This window comes from Eucalyptus grandis, chromosome 2 (genome assembly GCF_016545825.1).
Source record: "Eucalyptus grandis isolate ANBG69807.140 chromosome 2, ASM1654582v1, whole genome shotgun sequence".
Classification (NCBI taxonomy): Eukaryota; Viridiplantae; Streptophyta; class Magnoliopsida; order Myrtales; family Myrtaceae; genus Eucalyptus; species Eucalyptus grandis.
Window position 1 is genome coordinate 31,340,565 of NC_052613.1, and position 18,079 is coordinate 31,358,643.

Below are 18,079 nucleotides of genomic sequence, written 5' to 3' on the forward strand. Positions count from 1 at the left end.
GGTACAATATATAATTTTTGGAAAAATATATTCTACATCATTCATTTTTCACCAAATAAATAGAGTGAAAATATTTGTTTGTACTTTCAATATTATAACTCATAAAAGTCATGCAACGAAGAAACTTTCAAAATGACAACGTTTCACTTGGAAGGACTAGAAGATGGAAATGGAGAGTTAACTTGCCTTTCCATTAAACTAATAGTGAAGGTAATAAAGAACATAGAAAATGAAAGATAGCTGTGTAAATTTTCTTGAAGGTCAATGGAGACTTGTCCATGTGCAGTTGTGGGCGATGATGGAGACAGCAGTGAAAACTCCATCGATAGGTAGATGGAAGCGGCCCCAGCAAATTGAGTACCGATTCTTTTCACACCATCACATTTATCTTCTCCTCACGAAAGGGTCCCAATGATGTTTTTGTCATTGGACAATATTTCAGAGTTCGAAATTTTAACTCAATTAACAATGTGGATAGAGAACTCTACATGTTCTGATACACATGAAGGCTCTGAATTTTAATTCGATCATTTCTTGATGAGGAAAACGGTCATAGACTGATGGTAGGTCCTGAATGTTACTTAACAGGTTGTGCAAAGAAAGGGACACAGCGCGAAATGTTACGAACTCCTTATAGAAAACCAAAACCCCTAGAACCTTAGAAACCCTAGATAGAGTCTCTATAATCTTATCAAAAATTTGGGAGCAATTTTCCTTAGGAAAAAGAGAACGAGCAAACCATCTTGTGGTGTATGTGGACGCCTCTCCACTTTTCATCCTAGAGATTGGCACGGCGGTAATCTTTATAGCTGTACCTCAGGAAGCCGTCGGTGCCGCCACGAAACTTCGACATCGTTTGAATAGTAGGCATGAAAGAGTCAAAAGAATTGAAAGCTACGTACCTTTGGTCACATCATGGCCGAATTCAATTAAATGCACCTTGGTCTGGCCGCCTCCTTAAATCTTGCGATAAATTGCAAATGGTCCCAAAACGATATCTCATAGGAATATCGACCCCGGCGAGAAAGACAATTATAAAATGATGGATATTGCGATAGAGATATAATAAGAACAGTGTACCAGGAGAAGCTTGGCTTTTACTCAACGAATGCGAAAATAATGAAATTAATGCATCCGTGAAATTTCAGAGAAAGAAAGGCAGAGGAATCCGGAGAATAGTCCAAAGTTGAAGACGAAAGCAAGATCTCTCCGTCATCAACATGTTGTCCGAACGACTGATGCCTCTTGACCCGTTCAATAACGCGGCCAAGACTCGGTCTATCTTCTCCGTTTCTCTTTGAACTATTTGGGAAAAGCTTTGAAGAGACTAAACGAAGCTGGATGCCCACCATATTCAAAAAGTATAATTTTATGTAAGAGTACTATTGCGAAATACATAATGTGGCACAGTCAAGGAGAGGAGGGATAATTGTTCAAAAAGTTCTACGATGACTAATTTAATCATAAGCCTTTTGATTTAGCAAATTTAATTTTTAACTTTTTAACTATTGACAATATAATCATTCCAATCAATTTTAACTGAAAATCATTAACGTAAACATTAACGTTGTCTTACGTGACACCACCAGTATTAATGTAAACAATTTTTGCAATTTCTTTTTTAATTTCTAAGTTTTTTTTTTTTTTAATATTTCTTTTTCCTATTACCAAAGCTAGTTGTTGACCACAGGCGAGGATCGCCCTCACCGACCTCAAGGGGCTTCACAACCTCAACCACCCATTGCCGAGGCCGGTCGATTGATGAAAGGAAATATGAAACAAAAGCAAAGAAAGGAATTTTAGAAAACAATGATAAAAATCATTCTCATAGGATGACAAATGCTGAATAGACTATTATGTCAATACTTTCTAACTAAAATTGATCAAAATAACCACATTAATAAATCATCAAAAGGTTTAGAATTAAATTAGTGGATATAGAACTATATTAGATGTCATACGATATATTTATGATATTTTGGACAATTTTCCATAGGAAAAAGAAGGTTCACATATGACCTTAATATGTGGTCATATGTGCTAGCAAGGTGTTAATGTCAACATTCTTTCAAGAATGAAGCCAAAATAGTTCTTTGGTCGGTCCACCATAATTGTTCAATTAATTACGCAAAACCATACCCGAATTAGTGATTTCCAAAGTATCTTGATGTGACCCCAAACATAATCTCGTCACAAACAATAAGAAAAAGGTTGAAACTCGAAAACTAGACTAGTTCAAGCTTAGCTTCAGCTCAGCTGTATCAATGTCACATGTTTACGGGAGAACCCTAGTCTTCTTTTCATTAACTTGGCAGTTAGCCATACCTCTGGGGCACTATGTAAAGAACATAAAAAAGGAAAATAAAGAAAATGAAAATATAAAAACGAAAAAAAAAGGAAAAAATACTAAAGAATCGGCATTTTACAAGTTGGCAAAGCCGTCACCGTTGCAGCTCCGGTAGTGGGAAAAAGAATGGAGCTCAGAGGCAATTAAACCGGCGGGCGAAGTGGCGCACCGCTCGATTCAGCGGCCTCCATCCTGCTCCGCCGAGAACCCACGCTTCCTCCGTCGTCACTGGCTGCTGCCACCCTTGGCGACCTCAATGACGATGCTCTCGAGAACAGCGGCGGGACCCTCCCGAAGAACCACCGGTCCGACTTAGCTCCAGGCTCGGACCGGTCCAACCGCCGGAAGCTGAAGTGCCTGCCGAACCTACTGCTCCCTTCTCCAGCTCCGGCCCGATAGCCCCGCCGCGAGCTGCTTTCCCGGGGCAACACCACCATGCTCATCGCCCGGTTCAGCTGCCGGTTCATGATCTGCTTCCTCACCTCGGCCGGCAACCTCAGCTTGAACCGCTCCGTGTCTTCCCCCGGTTGGACCAGCGAGTGCCCGGTCGAGTGAGACCGCGGGAAGAGGAGCCTCCACGCCATCCTGCTGGATCGCGACCCGCCGCGCGTACGGTTCCGGTTCAGCGTCTTGCTCGGATCCACCGCTTCGGACGGCGGCTCGGCCGCTTGACGGTCCACCGCTACTTCGACTTCGACTTCGTGGTCGTCTTCGCGTTCCAACGTTGCGATCGCTCGCTCCAGATCCCCGTCCCGATTCTGATTCTCTTCGTCTTCTCCGGCGAGCTCCGACTGGCGAGTCAACTCAGGTAGCTCGAACGGACCCTCGCCGGGCTGCGGCACCAAATTCGCGCGGCACACCGGGCAGGTCGTGTGAGAGGCCAGCCACGCGTCGACGCACTCCGGGTGGAACACGTGGTCGCACTTGGGGATCAGCCGGAGCGTCTCGTCGTCCTGGAACTCGTTCAGGCACACCGCGCACTCCAGCGCGCCCTTCCCGATCTTGAGGCCCTTCACGTCGGCGTAGACGAGCGTCGGGAACGTCGCGATGACGGCCGGGTCGAGGCCGCGGGAGGCGCCGCCGCGCCGCGACCGGCCAGTCCCGACCACCCCGCCTCCGGGGCGGATGCTGGCGGAGTTGGCGTCGGAGCAGTGGCGGATGTAGATGGAGAAGAAGGCCATGAAGAAGAGGGCGGCGATGAGGACGACGATGATCACCGCCATGGAGGGGCTGAAGCGCGTGTAGTTGTACAGGTTCTCGCTGTCGGGCGGAGGGTTGGCCTGCGCGGCGGCGAACGGCGCGGAAGAAGCGCACGACCACAGCAGCAGCACGAGCACGAGCGACGACCGCGAGGAGGACAGATTCCCGGAGGAGCTCATCTTGTGACCGGAACGTAGGTGGTCAGTCGGAGTACGTGCTAACTCGGGTCGGAGAGAACGGCGGTCCACGGCGGCGTTCGGCGGCGCACAGAGAGAGAGAGAGTTGGTGATGGGCTGTGCGAGTGTATTGCGGGAGCTTATAAACGAGAGAGAGGTAGAGAGAGAGAGAGAGAGAGGGGAAGGCGTGTTAAACGATAAACAAGAGAGAGAGAGAGAATGTGGAAATTTTGGGGGGTTGGTGGGGCCCCGGGAACAGCTTCGTCTCAATTTCGTATGTAGTGATGTAAAGGAGGGATGGTCAGTAATGATGTGCCACGTGGGTTCCGGGAAGGAAGCTGCAGAAGGTTCCGAAGGATGGAGAAATTTGGAGGTGACCTCTTTAAAATAATTCGTCGTTTTTTTTTTTTTCAAAGTGAGGATCGGGTGCTTTTTCAGACTTGTGATCACCGCTACCTCTCTAATTTATTTATTATTTTTTAAAAATTTTCGTGGATTAAATATGCCGCTTAATGCAACGGTCAGGATTTGGGTGACATTAGAAAGTCTATTAGCTTGAGTATTCCAAGTTTATTGGGTCCATTCATATAGTCCTTTTCCAATCAATATGCGGCATTTATTTTAAGAAAGAGATTTTTCATTGTTTTTCTTTTTCGCAATAAGCTGTTCACATGCGATTTTTCAAACAAGTTGGTACTTTTTTCTTTCGCTGGAACAAGTTGTACTTGTTAACATGAGAAATAATGTATTTTAAAACGACATTTTGGGACTTATAACTATATCGATTGTAGAAAGAAATGAATAATCACACATTGTCGGAAGGAAGTTCTTAGTTTTGGCAATACCTAAAATTGCTTACGTGTCACTTAAAAATAGCCTCGCCCCTAAATTGAATATTTCAATAACAAATTTAGGATTTAATTATATTTTTTATAAAGTGTTTAGGATTAATTGATTCAAAAATTTAGGGCTTGATTGTATCTTCTATGGATAAAATTTAAGACTTGGTGACGCAATTGCAATACTCTCATTAGATGGTAATTGATATCATAGTTGAAAGTTATGTGGATTTGAAATGCAAAGTTGTGCCCGCAAGGCAAGCCTCCTTGCGGTCAAATTTGGCAATTTCATTATATATAATACTTCTATACTGACTCGGGTCTTGTGCAACGTATCGACAACGGGAATTATTAAGATTCGAGTAATTAAATAAGTTCATGAATTAAATAATCACTCGATAGTGGATACTGCATGTCCCATTATATATCCTTCTAAATATTAGATTTTTGAACATATTTCTGTCATCACCTTTCGTTCTCTCTATTTCGAACAAAAGCTATCTTGGAATCCTTTCCCATGATAAGAAAGAATTCGAAAACTCCATAGGCCATTTATAAAGCACAAAAAAAAATTAAATTAAAAACTTTCCCTTCAAGAAATTTAAGTCAACGATAATGGCTGACTATGCGGATATGGAAGTATCCTGAAAAGTCTACAAGATCAAACCATCTAGAAGTAGGTGGATCCTCTAATCCACCACGATTCGACAAGTAGACGCCCTGTGGATCACTCAAAAACATCGGAGACGATGTAGGGCGTTGGACTTTACCACGTTCAAAACATCGAGTCGTAGTCGCTGCTATGGACCACGTTCGCCGTCGTGGTCGCTAGATGAGCCCCCACGCTCCTCCTCATTTTAGCCGTCGCTCATTGATGACAAATTCACCTTAAAAACGACATTCTCTCTTTTTCTTTCTTGTTCTCGATGGTCCAGTTTTCTTCCCCTTTGAAAGAGTTTTCTTGAGTTGCCCTTGGCCTGTGGTGGGCAATCTTGATTTGGATTGCGTAGGTGGTGTTCTGGAATTTCAGCTGATGAACAGCATTGATTGAATGTCTGCAACCTAGGTGCGACAATCAACGTTTGATCGATAGTAAAGCATAGGCTGATTAAGCCTCCCACCATCCCATTAATTTACACAGTCTCTTCCGGGTAGATTCCTCTTTTTTCAATCGATGAAATCATCCACATAGCAATACCTAATTTTCATGGTCCTCTCCCAAACTTTTCTGCTTTTGGGAAAGTTGGTGGGTTCGAAAAATTAGGAAGACTACACGCAAATCTTGGGTCAACCTTTTGGGTAGTTGGAATGAAACCATCGATACAAAAGGTATATGATAAGAGCTGCGTCGGAATGCAAATAAAGTAGTCGATGCCTTATACTACCATGGTACTAGTATAGCAAGAAACCAAAAGGAAAGTACAAATCGTGGGTTAACTCTTATAGTTAATTCCTTCCCAAAGAAAATACCTAATAGGGATTTGTTCCGCACAATATGCCGATGACTCATTGCTAGGAAATGGGGACGCCATAGAGTTTAAAAAGGAGAAAAGAAAAGACAGAAAACCGAAGTGACAAATTTTTTTTTTTTTTTGGGTACTTTAAATCTATCGCTAGGACTACGAAGAAGAGTTTCATCTGTTAAACTTTTGGAATCAGGTAATTAATCGGTAGTGAAGGCTTAACTCTCATAAGCAAGATTCGAAAAGATTAACGACTTCTTTCTGGTAAATTGATGGTGTAAATTATTATACTCTAGGCCGGGTTAAGACGTGCGTACAGTTTTTACTTGGATAACTACACTAGAAATTTCAAATCATTAATAGAGAAGAAAGTTCGTGTTAATCCGATTTTGTATTTTGCCTAGAATACTTTTCATGATCATCATATCTATGTAACGTGTGTGTGTGTGTGTATATATATATATATATATATATATATAGCCACAAGCATAGAGACTACATAGAGATGGGTAAAGTATTGACCATGTAGATTCCATTCGTTATGATAAAAAAGGATCCTTTAATAGTTGCCAAGTGAGACTTTTCATTGCCGTTGTATGTATATATATATTAAAGGATCTGACTACATAGAGATGGGTAAAGTATTGGCCATGTAGATTCCATTCGCTATGATAAAAAGGATCCTTTAATAGTTGCCAAGTGAGACTTTTCATTGCCGTTGCATCTTTCTTCCTAACATTACAATAGCACCTGTGTTACAGATTTGCCCAATGTCATTCGGGTTCGTGTATCCAAATTCTTTATTTTAAGAATGCTTTATGCCTTGCCCCTTATCAAGGGGTGCTTATCGCTTATTTTATTTCTCTTTGAAACATGAATAGCCAGCTTATCGTCAGCACCATAAGCCATTTTAGTATGTACTTTCGACATTGGATGTAAAAAAATATTATTTAGGTGGACAAAAGGATTTATTATATTGAAGGGAGCCAGTCCAAGATTGTACAAAGTAGTTACAATAGTGCGGGGAATAATGTATTGCATAGCAGAAGACCACAAGAGGAATGATACGTGACCCGGTCGGAGACGCTAGGCTGATCTCCTCCATCGACGGACCGCGATTGTAGGTAACTCCTCTGTTTTGATCCAGTCAACGATTCACTTTCATCTTGCCTTTAACAACATTGTGATCCTCCAACTCGATATCTCATCGGCAACATGGGGAAAAGTTCCTTTCATGTCGACTTCTTTTGAAGAAAATGAACAAGAAACCTATCTGGCATCGAAATGAAGAAATGTTTACTACTAGAGAGACGATGCAGCTTTTCTACAAGCGAGGCGTAAATGAAAATTGAAGGAACCATGCATAGGCTTTCATTGCAATAGAATGTGTTATCGTCATGAGATGTTATCAATAACGTCAAAGGATAGAAAAGTGAGTCAATTATGCCTCGTACAGCTCAACTTGACAGATGTCTCAACCTCATCTTAGTTTTCTTAGTTAATCTTGGATTAATTAAATGAAAGCTGCCGGGTCGATGGTAGTAATGGCGGCTAGAGGCAAAGGGTTGGTGAGGTGGTGGCAACTGTGGCGATGGAGGCAGTGACGAAATCAACTTTGTGCGTGATATGAAGTTAGGTTTATTGTTCATTGCTGAAAAGCGAAAGAAGAAAAAGGAAAGTGAAAGAGAATGGTAAATTCATTTCATTATTAGTCTTGACGTGGAGGAACCTAAATTTCAATGACTTGAGGGGATCTTAGATACATTTTTTCCCCCTCAAAAACTTCTCTATGAAATATCATGTAATCCAGCAGCCATAGTTCAAACTTTCAAATCTCAATGGCCCATGTTGCATTTGATTGTCCTTACTTTATGATACCAAGCATAAGGTCTATCATTCTCTAACAGATTAAAGTAGTTAAAAAAATGGCGGCACGTTCCATCCAACATGATACCAAAACTTTAGAAGACTCTCGTGAGCATCCCTTTCAGTATCTCAATTGTAATTACAACATTGCAAGAAAAGGACCTGAGTTCAATTTTTTTTTTTTTTTTTTTTTATGTTAGTTCGTTATATCATGGTTTGAAACAATTATACGCTTCATAATTTCGTCATTCTCTAACATATTATACTTTGGGGACAAAAACAAAATCCTACATATATTATCATAGTCAATATGGCTTTTCTACTCATTGACGCAAAAGACCAAGCCAGTTTCCACGAAGAGTACCCAACAAACCACTCGAAATAACAAATGCCCTCGTTCTTCGGGTCGTGCGGTCACCCATTACCACATTCGCATTGACTACGTGAACTTGATTAATACGACAAGTTAAAAAAGGGGAAAAAGGGAAAGAGGAATGTCCATGTTGCCTTTTTGAATTCGGTCACCTACCAAAGGCTTGAAGTCCAAGGAAGCTCAAAATATTGATGGGGGGACATTCAATTTGAAAGTCAAAACAGGTTCCGCCCAAAGCCCACATCTCAAACCGGTTCATTGAACTTGACTAGGCATATATATAGAGGGAGAGAGAGAATATGAGAGGGCTTTTTTTTTTTTTTTTTTTTTTTTGGTCGGTCTCTATCCTCTATCCCTACTCTACACTCACTTGCAGACTTGTGCCCTGCCTCTTGCAGGGCGTGGGAGTCGCAACCCACTCTCGAAACTTACGCGTCCCTATCCCCATGAGAGGGCTTGAAAACTCATTATTTGGGTACTTGATTATGACGTCAGACTAATTTTTGCATTTCTCGGTCCACCTCTATGAATGATCTCAAGGCGAACTCCCCCACAGTCAGGATTTACTTTTAGGGTCCATTCGTTTCGCAAAAAATAGGCCATTTTCGGAAAATATTTTCCCAAAAGTCATTTTCCAGGAAAATGACAATATTTTTTAGTGTTCATTTAAAACCCGAAAATATTTTGAAATATTTTCTAAAACTTCATCACTTAGGCATGCATCACTTACCAACTTATAGATCCATCAAATATGAACTTGCCTTTAAATCCAAGCAAACTTATTTCATATCTTTGTTCCATCATTGTCACCAAACGCTTATCTACTCTAAAAAATTTTCGTATAGATTTTAAAAAGAAGCAAAAGAAAAAAGAAGCAAAGCATGTACAGCCCTCATGAGAAAGTTCTAGTTGAGTGGCCTATTCTCCCCCTGTGTCTTTTGTGTTCTAATAAACAAAAGAAAAAATAAGCAAAGCATGTAAAGCCATTTGCTTGAGCAATGTACAAATATAAGGTGGAATAAATAAAGAAAATGATAAGCAAAAGTGCAGAGCGCGAGCTTGAGATCGACGAGCTCGAGGTTAGCCTTGCAACGGCCGATGACTAGCCAAGAAAGAAGAAGATGAGAAACAAAGAAAAGAAAAAGGAAAAGGAAAAATAAATTAAAAATAATTCGAATTAAAAAAAGAAAAAGAAAATTAAAAAATAACAAGCAAAAAAAAAAAAAAGAAGAAAAAGAAAGAGGAGAAGTGAGGATTTGTAGAAGTGTGAAATAAGAGAGATCAAGTGAGGAAAATATTTTTACTTTTCAAAAGTGGAAAACATTTTCCGTAATTTAGAAGACTTTTTTTCCTTTCATAGAAAAAATTTTCTCCACGAATTCATTTTCTATAAAACGAACGTCGGAAAATTCAAAAATTATTTTACGTGAAATGAACAGCCTTAAAATGCTCTCAGCATGTTTTGTAAGAAGAAAGGGTAAACTCCTTTGACATCTAAGCTAACTAATTATTGGTTAAAAAGGAAAAAAATTATTAGAAAGACAATATATGTTTTCCATGGGAAAAGTGTTAAAAAGTCCCTGAACATTTTATATTTTTACCAATTTAGTCTTAAACTTTTTATTGATGCCAATTTAGTTATAAACCTTTTAATTTAGTGACAATTCAGTCTTTCCAATTAATTTTGAGCAGATTTTGTTAATTGGGCCTTTGGTGACATGATACGGCTTGAAGTCTTGATGTTGATAACTTTTAATAATATTTAAATATTTTTTAAGAAATTTTTATTTTTCTTTTTATTTTTCCTTCTACTCTCGCTTCCTCCAATCGATTGTCGGGCCTTAGTGACCTTCACCTTGCCAGCCTCTAGCAAGGTTCATCGGCCATTAGCGAGGCTCGAGTCCTCGCCAAAGGCCACGAGGTTGCGCTTGTGAGGGCTTGAGCCCTTGCCAAAGGCTAGGCTAGGCTCGACCTCATTGGATTTGGCAAGATTGGCCCTTGCCCATGGTTAGCAAAGCTAGGTTGCAATTCACGGCCTACGCAGGCTCAAGCTAGCCTCCCCTATGGTTGGCAAGCAGCCTCCACAGCCTCTAGCAAGGGCTTGAGCCTCACCGAGCATTACCTTTGGTTGTCGTTGGACCTCGGTGATCGGCTAGAGGAAAGGGGAGGAGAAGAAAAATAAAAAAGGAAAAAGGAAAAGAAAGAAAAAGAAAATAAAATAAAATATAAAATATTAAAATATTAAAATATTATTAAAATTTGTTTACGTCGGCGTCATACGTCGCCCAACCAACGCCTAGTCGGTTAAATCGCGCCAAAATTAGCTGAAATGACTAAATTGATACAAAATCAAAAGGTTTAAAGCTAAATTTGCACAATTATAAAAGTTTATCTTTTCTAACACTTTTTCATGTTTTCCAGAAAAAGGGCATACTTAACTTCTATTTGATAATTCACAGACACGAGCGTCGAGACCCTTCTACTTGAAGACCCATAGAACACCCTACAAATTTCCCCATAAACCAGTTAAATTTAGGCCTTTGCAATTAATCCCGATATAGAACGGTTTGCACACGGTTTGTGAGATTTAAATAAGTAACCTTTAGATTTTAGACTAAAAATCTTCTCATGTCCTAACCAACCGTGTCAATTATGTATTACTTCATTTCAATATAGTGGGAGCAAGAACCTTGGGCACGCAAGAATCATAAAGGTTTTTTTTTTTTTTTTTTTTTATCATAAAGATATTTCTCATTCAACGTGATTAAGTTGTGATATACATAAATGAAGTTTGGGAACATATAAGAGCCCAAAGGGCTTCCGCGTGCGCATGGGGGTTTGAAACCCAATTTGGAGGAATGACATTTTGTCTTTGAGCTTTGACAATCCAATTCGCCACTTGATTTATTTTACGATTACATTGGGCCAGACTAAGATATGAGAAAGCCTTATTCGGACCTGGACTTTTTGATAAGCACACCCGTATCCTACCTAGCCTTATATATGCACTTAGCACCTTTCTTTATCAAATAGATTGATCTTACTCCAGCTCCAAACATTCCTTAGATTGCGCCGGAAGATGAACTAGTGTTTCCAGAAGTGCAAAGAATCATAAACTAATTCACAACTTATCCTTTTACCCTAGCGCCCCCCGCGCAAAAATTAAAAAAAAAAAAACACACACGCACGCACGCACGCACATTTTATCCTTAAACTAGTCACCGCCGTCTTATTAATTAGACAATGTCATTGTTCCCTCCGAAATGGACGAAAACAAGGTCCAACTCAGCCATGGTATCCAAATTACTGTCAATTTAGCCTCTGGATTAACCCGTATCACTTCAAATTCTTCCCCAATATGCCGAAATTGTCTCACAATTAAAGCTCCCAATTGCATGCACATTCCCAAAGGAATAGCGAGAGGACAATCAACATATTGATTATGACAAGAGTTACATTTCGAAGAGCGCATCATCAAATTGGGAGCAGCTTTGGTCGACTCCTAGGATACAGGAAATCCCGGGTCGAGGGCCGAATTGAGATTTTCATCGTCCCCATAAATGTTTCGCCAGAGACTTGTGAGTTGAGTTCAGAACTTTTGACGAGCAGCCCATGATTTCAGGCCCACTCTTCAAGAACCTATGGCCCTTACAAACTTCAGATGCCGTGAAGATTAAGGAATCGGTGCTTTGCAGAATCCCATTATGACGACAAGCCATCCATTGACTTCTCCGCGAACACGTTCCAGCCGAAACTGTCCATTATGATCCACGAATAGACAGATACCTCTCCACAAGCTAATCCGACATAAGGGTATGAGTTCACGTAATTGTCAACATAGCATCACTAGTGATCGAAAAGATTTTGTCTCAGTGACGGTCAGGACGGATACCTACCTATCTGATGAAATTAAGAGATGGTGACTACCATGTGGACAATCTGACATATTCATCGAAGACTTTTTGTTCTCTCAACAAGACACGAGAATCCCACATGAAGGACTGCTAGTGTACCAAGATATTTCTAGCCCGAATAACGTGATAGAGAGTGGCATTAGCAAATTGTTGAATCGCTTCGTGCGAAAGAGATAAGATGATGTCTAGATATACAATTACTACCGGTTAATCCATTGTAGACCCTCAGCGCTTGATGCTATCCCCAGGAAAACATCAGGTTTTCACTAGGGTCCGATTTGGAAATTAGTTTAGATTCAGAGCAACCACCACCGATGTCATTATCATACTTTGTGCAATCGGTAAATCGATCGATGAACGTTTTATCAATTTCTATTGCCCACCAACCTTCACTTTTTACCAGAAGGAGCGTCCCATCATATCACCAATTCCTGTGGATGGAAACGGGAAGTTTTTCCGAAACCAGCTGAGATGGGCCCAAGCCCATAATTACTCCCAAAATCTTAATTAATTAGATGGGGAACTGCAGCTAAAAGCTTCACGTGTGATGCGACTTGCACATCATTGTTATCAACATCTGATGGGACTTGAGAGTTCTTTCATAGTTTTGTTTTAGCCGACGATCTTCTTTTAGGTTGGCTTCTCCTCTTTTTCAACTATGATGATTGATTTTACGAAGTTAGTAAAATGGATAGGTGCACTCAAAGTTTAAAAATTTATTACGAAAGTACAATTGAGTTTAGAAATTTTTAAAAGATATAATTAATGAAAAGACTTGATCTAATCAATTTGATCAGTTTTAAAATTTAATTGCACATTTTGAAAGTTTTAAAAAATAGTAACATTTTCATGATAAATTTTAAGATTTAAATATATTTTATAAAAATTTTAGAACTTGATTGCACTTACTTATCTCTTAGTAAAATAATCAATCAATATGTTCCCTGTGGTTCAAGTTTGATTTCTACTAGCAAAAGAAATGACCCATTTATTTTATTGTGCTTTTCTTATTTTCAATTTGGATGTTTGATACTTGGTAAAAGATCCTGGGTGTATATGTGAAGGCTTAGGCGAAACAAATCCAAATTGAAAATGTGATGCAAAGTGAAGTAATTAATATATCTAAATCGACTCATAACACATTGATTAAACTTTTGAATAAATGTGAGTCTAATTAAGTATACTGATGAGATTGGACTCAATTCTTCCTTGGTGATCTTCCCATTTAAATGTATTGGGTTTCCGTTTTGTCGACCCAACAAGCAGTATCGAAACTAAAAGTTAATTAGCAGCCCGCTCTCGAATGTGTATTGGTTCTCAAAAAGGGAAATTCTTATTTAATTCCCTAATCGGGATGGTATATGGTATTCCCTAGCTTCCCCAAGCTTTGTTGGGTCAAGAGGATTGAGGTGGAGATTCTCAAGTTGAGATAATGTAAGTGCAAAAGGATATTTGGACGAATCTTACCAAACAAAAAAAAAAAGGATATTTGGACGAAGGGGGAGCGATTCTAATGTAGGTGGTTCACACGCGGGGAAGGAGATTTGTTAAGGGGCACACGTAAGGATGACGATAGGTTCCGACATGAGCTCGTTGTTGGTGATGTTCTCAATCAAAATGTCTAGGACTTCTATTACATTGACCCAACAAGCAAATGCACAGTTTACATGGACAAATAGACCCTCTCCCATTTTGAAATTTACAGTAAAATTAGACAAAAAAAGATGTCAAAAATTTCTTGGGAAAGTAACTTGGGACCTCTGAACGTGATTAAAAAAAAGAAGAAAAAACTCTCTAAGCCTCGTCGAGGCAACTAGGGATAAAATCGATAATTAACTATATAGGTTGGAATTTGTAAGCATCATAAGGGTGATAAATGTAAATTGTCAAATACAATTTCCTAGAATTTTCGTTTTTCAATATTGTGAGCTATTTGTCAAATCTCAAGTCCCAAAGATAGGAATGGAACTCCCAACCTCCATAAAATTATTAAAAAAATCTTAAACTTATTATACAATGGTCATTTGAGTCTTGGACCTTCTAACAAATTGTCACTTTGATTTTAAACATTTTAATCATGCCAATTTAGTCAGATATCTTTTAACAATTTGCCGAGCAATCCTAAATTTTAATGAATTGTCAATTTAATCCTTTCGTCTCTAACACGGTGATCAACTTAGTGTTGGTCATCCTACGCAGTGCAACTGATATGGACATGGATGACTTTTTAACTTTTTCTTCAAATATTTCTTTATTGATTTTTTATTTTTTATTTTCTTTTTTTCCCTCTTTTAGACGGGGTCAAGTAAGGACCGGTGACTCCTATTGGCCCTAGGCAAAGCCACGAAGTCCTCATAGACTGTGTACAAGGGCTCGCAAGCCTTCGTTGTGGTCGATGAAGGCGTCGCGAGTGGGCCATAGCAATGGGAGCAAACCTTGCCCACCGTTGGCGAGGGGTTTGTGGCCCTAAAGCCCTCACCTAGGGGCTAGTGGTGTCGCCAGCTCTTAGTCAATGGCTAATGGCCTGTATGTAAAAAGAGGAAAAAAAAAAAAAAAAAAAAAAATCAATAAAAGATTAATAAAAATTTAGAATTTTTATTTTTAAATTGTCTACGTTAGTGATATCAATAAATTGGATAGAATGATTAAATTGATAACTTGTTAAATCATTAAAAAATCTAGAATCGAATTTGCACAATTAAAAGATTTATTATTAAATTAGCCACCATATAATAGATTTAGAGTTTTTGGACAATTATCTAGAGTTAAATTGATAATCAACTCAATTGAAGTATAATTATTTCATATAATTTTTATTAGTGACCAATGTGCTTTCGAGCCATTAACGGTATGATAAGTAGGCTTTAATTTCGTTCACCAAATGCCCAAGAAGGCTCCTTTTCTTTCTATTCACGCAATTTAGCCGCTGCCCTTGATCACTCTTCCCACGGAACCCTATTTGGCTACCTAAGCATCCTACGGACTAGACATGTAAATTGAATAAACTATAGGTGAAGAAAAATTCGATGCATTTGCCAAGCGAAATTAAATCTCGAGAACCATATGCAAGTAGTGCGAGCATCGTTAAGTCAAATAAGTTCATGAGTAATAATGCATGGGTTGGACGTAGATCGGTTCGTTTCTCAGGTCAATATTTTGTATTATGACTAGGTTTTTAATCCTGTTTTCATCTTATATGAAAAAAAGAAATAGAAGTCTTAAAAGATGCTCAATCCTAGATGGCCCAATAAGATATGAAATACTTCAATGATCCCGACAAGGGAAAAATTCGACAATACCAGTCTAATCCAATTTCCCTATGGGTATGATTGAACTTTCGGTTTCAAAAAGAGCCGAAACGATCCCCACCTGCTAGGATTTTGGTTCTTGATCAAGGATCAACCTGAAACCAATTACCCCAGTTCAAACCAAAACAACAATTTCTTTCCACTGTTTCACCTAAAATCCTCGGTCTACTTGTCCCACCAAATCGAAAAAGATTTTTTCCAAAATTATTTGACAAGAAAAGAAAAAGGGCAACAAAAACAGCATCTCATTCCAATTTCCTAGTCGAGACAATCGCAAACCCTCTCGAGCTCGCACGTTGGGAGAATCCGTAATCCGACGTGGCGGATTCCAGGCCACGAGTTCATGCAAACCCTAAAAAAAACCCCTTCAGAAGGAGAGAGAGGAAAAAGAGGGACCGGGGAAAAAAAGGGTCCAAGGAAAGATCTTTTGGCCTCACAAAGATTCCGGGGTGTTCCTGTCGATGCTCTCTCCGCGGTTCTCGAGTAGGCGGTTTTGTTGCGCCGCTGTTTCGGCTCTGATGGGAATCTGCAAAGCTTGCACGTCCTTGTTTAGCCTGATGATGACAAAAGAAAAAGAAAAGAAAGAAAGAGAAAAGATAAATGTGTTCATCAAAATAACTGATTTCTACTCGGACAGGTTTGGAAAATTATACACGTTTAACATGTAACTGGTTGTATCTATACTCATTTTTTTCTTTTTTTAAATTCTTTCCATGTGCGTGTGGTCATGGATGAATGCTGTTCTGGGCAGTGGATACTCTCCCCTCATGTTTTGATCTCCTTGCAGAGCTGTGCACGTGCATTGCAAGAGACCACCTGGCCGTGCTCAGTCTCCCTCCTGCTTGACAATGTGTGGCTTAAAGATTTCGTCCTTTTTTGCAAGAATTACAGATTTAGAGAGAGACTCGAAAACTAAAGGGCGATGGCCATTGGATCTGCTAGATTATGCTGTGGCGAAGTCTCTTTTTCAGCCAAGATTTCATCGACAATGCAACCAAGCAATTGCCGTGCCTACATTAAGGCTTGCATTAGGCCTCCTTATAGGAGTCTACTGGGCACTTGAGGTTTGGTTTTGTTTAGTTGACAGTTTGGCGGTTTAGATGAGAGCTTCGGTCCTCCAAGTTGTAGCTTTCCTAACTTATTATCAAGGACAGCTTCTATGCAAATAGTAGGCAAGTGCCAAATACGGGACTAAGTGGCGCAAAAATACTTGTTTGGGCAAAGATACATCATGGATCCGGACAAACCACCTTATCATCAGACGAATGGAATGCTATAAAACTATAGTCTTACCCCAATGCAGGTTTTCCTTGCTAGCGACAGACAAAAAGGGGTTGGATTTAGCTTTAGGGAAGATGATCCTGCCTCTCTTTTGTCCTTGCGCATCTTAAATGAGAACCTTTTTCTGCTTTCCAGGGCTGAATTTCATTGCTCCTGAAGTGGACATATGAGGGTTTGATTCATTGGAACCATCCGACTGCCTGTCCTTATTACACGAATAAGCCTACCTCAGATTGAAGACATAAAATATAATTAAAGGGATTGAGACCCCACAAAGGGAAAAGGTGTCTTCAAATGAAGATCAAAGCGTGATGTAATACTTTATTCAGACGTTTAATTTTCCCTTGTTCTAGCTTTTGGAATTAGAATAGTGAAGTCTTCGTCCTATGTATGCATACAACTCCTCTTGGATAAGTGAACATTTCTTTTTTTTGGATAAGTGAACATTTCTTGGTCTTTACAGAGAGGCATAATGTTTTACCAAGAATCGTTTGAATGAATTGTTGTAATTGTTGAACAAGGTACACATTTCTCCCCATATTGACAACCCTGTTCTCCACAAAAGTATGCACTTTCAATAATGTGGCTACCAATGTGACAACTGTTTGGAGATTTTATTCTTTCAAATATTGTTTTCCTTTCATCAAAATAACATCACTATATTTTTTTTGGCTCACCAATATCCCCAAACTTTTATCAATGACCCAAAAATACCTTCGACTTCTGCCCATAATGATTGTTATAAATCCTACTTGGTGTTGTCTATGCATGTTTTCATGTTGGACTTTTAATGGCCGTTATGGACAAAATTGTGATGGAAGGTGTTTTTGGGTGGTACAAATTTGGGACATTGGTGAGATGGAAAAAATTGAGGCATTGATGTCTCACAAGAAAAAAAAGGATTTGGTGGAATTTCACAAAGAATGATTATAATTCTAAGTAAATTGAAATATGTTACATGATTTTAAACGTATTATTCAACATCCGCTATGAGCTCATGGTGACACTAACTCTGATTTTAAACGTATTATCATTATTCTGTGCTGTCATTTTCTTTATTTAACATGGCAAAAGAATTGAACATTTGTTGATCTAATGAGTCGTTTATGAGACCCCTAACTCTGACAGGGCCGGGAACATGTTCCTTGAAAACCCTTGTCCGCGCCTTCTCCTCCTAAGGTATGTAGGAGAAACAAAATCTTATGACCCTTTTGTCTTTATTTTTGATCTTTCGGGTAGGCTCATGTCTATATTTCACGTGCAATTCGCTGTACAAGAAATAGAAGAAAAAATATGAAAAGATAACTCATTA

The 18,079-nt window shown here is 39.4% G+C and overlaps 1 protein-coding gene across 1 annotated transcript; it reads right to left on the reverse strand.

Moving 5' to 3' along the window:
• Positions 1-2,182: 2,182 nt before the first annotated feature.
• Positions 2,183-3,866, reverse strand: LOC104432338 (E3 ubiquitin-protein ligase ATL6). The gene has a single exon (XM_010044797.3). It carries the CDS (start codon positions 3,724-3,726, stop codon positions 2,491-2,493), a length of 1,236 nt encoding a protein of 411 aa, XP_010043099.2. The 5' UTR covers positions 3,727-3,866; the 3' UTR covers positions 2,183-2,490.
• Between the last annotated feature and the right edge of the window lie 14,213 nt (positions 3,867-18,079).